General features: G+C 39.0%; 1 protein-coding gene across 1 annotated transcript; it reads right to left on the reverse strand.

Annotated features, from left to right (window-relative positions):
- Positions 1-416: 416 nt before the first annotated feature.
- On the reverse strand, positions 417-935 carry LOC120220117 (60S ribosomal protein L26). The gene has a single exon (XM_039217115.1). It carries the CDS (start codon positions 893-895, stop codon positions 458-460), a length of 438 nt encoding a protein of 145 aa, XP_039073046.1. The 5' UTR covers positions 896-935; the 3' UTR covers positions 417-457.
- Positions 936-8411: the final 7476 nt, after the last annotated feature.

Below are 8411 nucleotides of genomic sequence, written 5' to 3' on the forward strand. Positions count from 1 at the left end.
TCCAAGCTATTAGCATAGAGCCTGAAGTGGGACTTGAACTCATGAATCATGAGATCATGACCTGAGCTGAATCAGACGCTTAACCAACTGAGCCACCCAGGCACCCAATATATATTTGTTTATATGTGTACAGAATAGCCCCAGAAGAATACACTGGAAAGTGGTAACACTGGGTCCTCGGGCTGGGTGGGGGGAGGGGGAAGACTAGGGTAAGGATAGGAGAAAGACTTCATTGCATACCATTTGTACCTTTTGAATTTTGTGTCTTGTGAATGTTTTACATATTCTCCCATCACCACACACACAAAAAGTATCTAATAAAAATGCTTTTTAAAATACAAAATATTTTTGTATTGTAAAATAATGTATGTTTAATAACATGGAAAGTGTTTATGATAAATTGTTTTTTTTTCTTCATTTTAACAGTTTTTTATTTCACGACGTACTTAAGATTACCTTATTCCTGCATCTTCTCAAGTGTTTCTTCCTTATATTTGCCCTTTTCCTTTCCTACTTGGCGAGATTTGGCTTTGCGTTCGAGGATCTTTTTGCGGTCTTTGTCCAGTTTTAGTCTGGTGATAACCACCTTGCTGGGGTGGATGCCCACGTGGACGGTGGTGCCATTCGCCTTCTCTCGCTGTACCCGTTCAATGTAAATGACATATTTCTTCCTGTAAACCTGGACTACTTTGCCAATCTGCTGACCTTTGTAGTGTCCGCGCACCACCTGTACTTCGTCGTCCTTCCGGATGGGCATGGAGCGAACGTTGTACTTCTGCCGCAGCTCTTTGGAAAGAGGGGAGGACATAATCTTCCTGCGAATGTGGGAAGGGGCATTGAAGTGCCTTTTACGGTTCTTGCTCCGGTCAGAGGTGACAAACGGATTGAACTTCATGTTGGCCGCTGCAGCTCCAGCGATGGCCGCAAAAGGGAAGAGAGCTATGATAAATTGTTAAGAGAAATATAACAGGTTATAAAATAGAAATGTATACATAATCCAAACCTAGTAATCATATATGGATAGGAAAAACAAAAGCCTGGAAGAGTATAATCAAAAGCTGTAACAATAATTATCTCTGGAGAGTGGAGTTATAAGTCATTTCGATATTCCTTTCAGTGTTTTTTCCTATTTTCCAAATTCTCTGCTATAAAAATATATTACTTTTGCAGCTAGAAGGAAATGTTAGCTTTATTTTTTTTTAAATATTTTTATTTATTTCTAGGAGAGAGAGAGACAGCATGAGCAGGGGAGGGTCAGAGAGAGAGGGAGATACAGACTCTGAAATAGGCTCCAGGCTCTGAGCTGGTAGTCAGCACAGAGCCCGACGCGGGGCTCGAACCCACGAACCGCGAGATCATGACCTAAGCGAAAGTCGGACGCTTAACCGACTAAGCCACCCAGGCACCCCGGAAATGTTGGCTTTAAAAGGACATTTATACATAACAAAAAATATGTAACAAAGTAAACACATAACAACATAAATAAATCTCCTACATAATTTTAAAGAAAAGAAGACACACACACACACACACACACACACACACACACACACACAAGGTGCTTATTATATGATTCCACTTATAACTTGTTCAAGAATAGGCAAAATCTCTGTTATTAAAAGCCAGGTCAGCTACAACCTGTGTCAGGGAAATGGCTGATTAGAAAGGGGCATGAGGTAGTCTTCTGGAGTGTTAGAAATATTCTATACCTTCATGTGGGAATAGTTACATGGGTGTATATATATATATATATATATACACAAGTACCTTGAGTTATGCACTCAAGATATGGCCAATTTATGTATGTTATATTCCAATTTTAGCAATGAAGTCTAGAAGATAATTAGTTCATCTGGTCTCTCAAACACAGCCAATTCAATATCATTTTGAACACCTAGAAAATTGAAATGAAGATTAACAGAATAATCTGCATAATTTGAGAGACAGAATGTGACAAGTACATGGTGTGGAGTGGTGAACTGGGGGAGAGGAGCCATAGTGCCACAGAAGGGAGGGAGCTCCTTTTGAAGAGAGGAGAAAGAGAGAGGGGGAGATTAATCAGTGCCTTGGATTCTGCAAGATAACAGTCCCCCTGAACATAGCTAGAAGGAAAGAGAGAAAGAAAGAGTGAAAACATGCACAGGGGACTGCACAAGAAAACTGTATCCCAAAATCACTGACAGGGAAAAAGAAGAGGGTTTCAAAACCACCAGTTTTTTAAAAACAGTGGAGCACAGAGTCTGAAGTTTCCACACTCAGCAACTCCATGGTTCTCTGGCAAGGAGAAAGGGTGGAGCCCCAGAGGCAGGAAGCAGGGTCTGAGGATCCCCTGGTCACACAGGAAGAAGCAGTTCTCTTGCTTGGAGTCCATTTGGAAGAGGTGATTGGGCTTCTCTGCAGGCAAAAGACACAGAGGCACCATGCCCCATCCACCAGTATAGGAACAAAGAGGGCCGCTGAGGGCAGCAAACCCTGGCACTAGTTGTGTGTTGCAATTTACCATAAAAAATGAGCTGCTGCTGCTATAGAATCACATGAACATTTTCTGGAACAAGACGGTACTGACTCAGTGCAGCCAGATCCTACCCCAGAGGATCAGCACCAGTCTGGGGTTTTGAAACACAGCTATGCCTGAGATAAAACTCTGGAGGGAGGTACCACCTGAGAGACGAACAGCTACAGCTACAGACAAGGGGAAGGTGGGGAGCCGACTAAAGCCAGGGACACAGAAAGGGTTATTAATCTCCAGTCTGTGAGGTTGCAAACTTTCCACTCCAGAGACTAGAGAGTGGGGTGAAGCCATTTTCACCATTAGCCCACTAAGATGGACCCCTATAAGAAAAACAGTGCCACCAAGTGGAGAATGGAGCTATTACACAAAGACCCACCACACACTGCGACCTCCAGGCACAGATAGCTCCTCTAGGGCAAAGCCTGCTAAGCAGTGCAGCAAGCCTTTCCTCCAGACAACAAGCACATATCCCTTCCACACGCTTAGTCTACTGATTATAGAGTGCTGCAAATTTTCAGACCTAGGGGAAATTGAATCTAGCTTCATTTGGGTTTTGGTTTGTTTGTTGATTTGTTTGGGGTGGTTTCTTTCTTTCTTTCTTCCTTCCTTCCTTCCTTCCTTCCTTCCTTCCTTCCTTCCTTCCTTCCTTCCTTCCTTACTTTCTTTCTTTCTTTCTTTCTGCTTCTGTTTTGTTTTTATTGTTTTTTTCCTCTTGGACACAGAAAAAACAAAATTTTTATTTTATTTTATTATTTTAAAGTAATATTATTTAAAATAAATTATTTTAGGGGAGCCTGGGTGGCTTAGTCGGTTAAGCGTCCGACTTTCGCATGGGTCATGATCTCGCGGTTTGTGGGTTCGAGCCCCGCGTCGGGCTGTTTGCTGACTGCCAGCTCAGAGCCTGGAGCCTGTTTCAGAGTCTGTATCTCCATCTCTCTCTGACCCTCCCCTGCTCACGCTGTCTCTCTCTCCTAGAAATAAATAAAACATTAAAAAAAATTTAAAAAAAATAAAATAAATTATTTTAATTTTTCTTTTCTCTTTTTTTCTATCAAGCTACTCTTAAGCAGACCAAAACACACATAGGATGTAGCTTCATTTATTTGATTTTTTTTATTTTTAAAATTTATTTTATTTTATTTGTCAAAATGACAAGACAAAGGAATTCACCCCAAAAGAAAGAATATGAAGAAATTATGGCCAGGGATATAATCAATACAGATAGAAGTAAGATGTCTGAACTAGAATTTAAAACAACAATTATAAGGTTCCAAACTGGGTTTGAAAAAAGCATAGAAGAGACTAGAAAGTCCCTTGATACAGATATAAAAGAGCCAAAATCTAGTAAGGCCAAAATTAAAAATGCTATAACTGAATGAATACCATGACCAAGGATGGGTAGTAGAGAAAGTAGAGGAAGGACTTAGTGATATAGGAGATATAATTATTAAAAGAAGAGGGAAAAAAAGCTACAGATTTTGAAGGTAGACTTGGGGAACTCAAAAACTCATTATAACAGAATAACATTCATATCATTAGAAGTCCCAGAAGATGAAAAGAAAGAAAAGGGATAGAAGGCTTATGTGAGCAAATTATATCTGCAAACTTCCCTATTCTAGAGAAGGACACAGACATCAAAATCTAAAAAGCACAAAGAACTCTCATTAAATTCAACAGAAAAGCTGCCTATCACCAAGACATATCATAGCCAAATTCGCAAAAACACAGTCTAGGAAAGAATCTTAAAGCAGTAAGGGGAAAAGAGTCTTTAACCTACAAGAGAAGATAGATCAGATTTGTAGCAGATCAGTCCACAGAAACTTGGCAGGCCAGAAAGGAGTGGCAGGATATATTCAACGTGCTAAATGGTAAAAATATGCAGCCAAATATATTCTATCCAGCAAGGCTATCATTCAGAATAGAAGGAGAGATAAAGAGTTTCCCAGAAAAATAAAAACTAAAGGAACTTGTGACAACAAAACTAGCCCTGCAAGAAATATTAAGGGGGACTCTGATATTATGTGGGGAAAACAAAAAGACGAAAAGCAACAAAGACAAGAGGGGCACCTGGGCAGCTCAATTGGTTAAGCAGATGACCCTTGATTTCAACTAATGTTATGGTCTCATGGTTCATGAGATCAAAATTCAAATAGACTCTGCACTGACAGTGTGGAGCCTGCTTGGGATTGTCTCTCCCTCTCTCTCTCTTCTTCTACCCACTTGTGCTCACTCTATCTTTCTGAAAACAAACAAACATTTACCAAAAAAAGCCACAAAGACTAGAATGGAACAGAAAACACCACCAGAAATACCAACTTTACAGGGAACACAATGGCATTAAACTCATATCTTCCAATAATCACCATGTGTAAGTGGACTAAATGCTCCAATCAAAGGACACAGAGTATCAGAATGGATAAAAAACAAAATGAAATACATCTATATACTGACTGTAGGAGACTCATTTTAGACCTAAGGACACTGACAGTATGAAAGTAAGAGAATAGAGAAACATGTATGCTAATGGATGCCAAAAGAAAGCCAAAGTAGCCATACTTATATCAGGGAAACTAGATTTTTTTAAATGTTTTATTTATTTTTGAGAGAGAGAGAAAGACAGCATGAGCAGGGGAGAGTCAGAGAAAGAGGGAGACATAGAATCTGAAGACAGGCTCCAGGCTCTGAGCTAGCTGTCAGCACAGAGCCCCACGTGGGGCTCGAACCCACAAACCCTGAGATCATGACCTGAGCCGAAGTCAGATGCTCAACCAACTGAGCCACCCAGGTGCCCCAGAGAAACTAGAATTTAAACCAAAAACTGTAACAAAAGATGAAGAAGGCCATTATATCATAATTAAGGGGTCTATCTATCAAAATCTAACAATTGTAAATATTTATGACCCCAACATGAAGCATCCAAATATATTAATCAATAATCACAAACATAAAGAAGAAACTCATTGACAATAATACAATAATAGTAAAGGACTTTAACATCCTACTTACAGCAATGGACAGATCATCTAAGCAGAAAATCAACAAGGAATGATACACTGGACTAGATGGACTTAACAGATATATTCAGGACATTCCATGCTAAGGGAGTAGACTAGAAATTCTTTTTGAGTGCACACAGAACATTCTCCATAATAGATCACATACTGGGTTACAAATCAGCCCTCAACAAATATAAAAAGATAGAGGTCATGCCATGCACATTTTTAGATCACAATACTATGATACTTGAAATCCACCACAGGAAAAAATTTGGAAATCTCTCAAATACATGGAGGTTAAAGATCATCCTACTAAAGAATGAATGGGCTAATCAGGAAATTAAAGAAGAAATAAAAAAGTACATGAAAGCAAATGAAAATTAAAACACTATGGTCCAAAACCTTTGAAATGCAGCAAAGGCAGTCCTAAGAGGAAAGTATATTGTAATATAAGTCTACCTCAAGAACCAAGAAAGGTCTCAAATACAAAACCTAACTTTAAACCTAAAAGGGCTAAAAAAGGAATAGCAACTCTAGCCAAAATAAGGGAAATGATAAAGACTAGAGCAAAAATAAGCCCTATAGAAACAAACAAACAACAGAACAGATCGACAAAACTAAGAGCTGGCTCTTCAAAAGACTTAATAAAATTGATAACTCCCTAGCCAAACTTATCAAAAAGAAAAGAGAAAGGAACCAAATAAACAAAATCATGAATTAAAGGAGACAGATCACAACCAACACCAAGAAATACAAATAATTATAAGAGTTCATAATGAGGAGTGCCTGGGTGGCTCAGTTGGTTAAAGGTCCGACTTCGGCTCAGTTCATGATCTCACACATGGTGAATTCAAGCCCCGTGTTGGGCTCTGCGCTGATAGCTCCGAACCTGAAGCCTGCTTCGGATTCTGTGTCTCTCCCTCTTGGGGCTCCTCCCCTGCTCGCACTCTGTCTCTGTCTCTCTCAAAAATAGATAAACATTAAAAAAAGAGTTTTTTAAAAAGAGTACATAATAAAAAATTATATGCCCCAAACCTGAACAACCTGGGAGAAATGGATAAACTCCTAGAAACATACAAACTCAAAATTGAAACAAAAAGAGATAGAAAATTTTGAACAGACTGATAACCAGAAATGAAATTGACTCAGTAATCAAAATTCTCCCCGAAAAACAAAGGTCCAGGGCCAGATGAGATGGTTCAATAATCATAAATCATATGTGATATACCATATTAATATTAATAGATAAGAAAGATGAAGGATGCAGAAAAAACATTTGACAAAATACAGCATCCTTTCTTGATAAAAATCTTCAACAAAGTAGGGATAGACGGAACATGCCTCAACACCATAAAAGCCATATACAAAAGTCCCACAGCTAATATCATCCTTAGTTGGGAAAACTGAGGGAGTAGTTCTTCTATGGTCAGGAACAAGACAAGGATGTCCACTATTTAACATAGTACTGGAATTCTGAGCCTCAACAATCAGACAACAAAAAGAAACAAAAGGTATCTAAATCAGCAAAGAAGAAGTCAAACTTTCACTATTTGGAGATGGCATAATACTTTAAGTAGAAAACTCAAAAGACTCCACCAAAAAATTCCTAGCAATAGTAAACAAATTCAGCAAAATTGCAGGATATAAAATCAATATACAGAAATTCATTGCATTTCTATACATCAATAATAACACAAAGGAAAAAGAAATCAAACAATTGATCCTATTTGCAGTTGCACCAAAAACATCTAGATACCTAGGAATAAAGCTAGCCAAAGAAGTAAAAGACCTGTACTCTGGAAACTATAAACCTATGAAAGAAATTCAAGAAGACACAAAGAAATGGAAAAAGATTCTGTGCTCATGGATTGGAAGAATAAACATTGTTAAAATGTCTACACTACCGAAAGCAATCTACACATTAAATGCAATCCCTATCAAAATAGTACAAGCCCTTTTCCCGGAGCTAAAACAGTCTTAAAATTTTCATGAAACCACAAAAGACCCCAAATAGCCAAAGCAATCCTGAAAAAAAACAAACAAACAAACAAAAAACAAACAAAGCAAAACTGAAGGCATCATGATTCCAGATTTCAAGCTCTATTATAAGGTTGTAGTCATCAAGACAGTATGACACTGGCACAAAAACACACACACAAATCAAGGGAACAGACTAGAAAAACCCAGAAATGGACCTACAACTATACTGTCAACCACTCTTCTACAAAGCAGGAAAGAATATCCAGTCAGCAAAAGACAGTCCTACCAACAGTGTAAGAGGGTGCCTGTTTCTCCTACAGCCCCTCTGGAAAACAGCATGGAGGTTCCTCAGGAAATTAACAATAGAACTCCCCTATGACCCAGCAATAGCACTGCTAGGAATTTACCCAAGGGATACAGAAATGCTGATGCATAGGAGCACATGTACCCCAATGTTCATAGCAGCACTCTCCACAATACTCAAAACATGGAAAGAGCCTAAGTGTCCATCCACGGACAAATGGATCAAGAAGATGTGGTTTATCTATACCATGGAATACTACATGGCAATGAGAAACAACGAAATCTGGCCATGTGTAGCAACATGGATGGACCCTGAGGGTGTTATGCTGAGCGAAATAAGTCAGGCAGAGAAGGACAGATACCATATGTTTGCACGTATAGGAGGATTAGTAGGAACTTAACGGAGGACCATGGGGGAGAAGAAGGGGGGAAATAGTGGGGGAGAGGGAGAGGGACAAACCGTGAGAAACTCTTGAATGCTGAGAACAAACTGAGGACTAATGGGTGTGGGGAGGGAGGGGGAAGATGGACATGGAGGAGAGCACTTGTGGGGATGAGCACTGGGTGTTATATGGAAACCAACTTGACAATAAACTATTTGTAAAAAAAAAAAAAAAAAA

Source organism: Hyaena hyaena, unplaced genomic scaffold, assembly GCF_003009895.1.
Source record: "Hyaena hyaena isolate Hyena2069 unplaced genomic scaffold, ASM300989v1 scaffold_675, whole genome shotgun sequence".
NCBI lineage: Eukaryota > Metazoa > Chordata > Mammalia > Carnivora > Hyaenidae > Hyaena > Hyaena hyaena.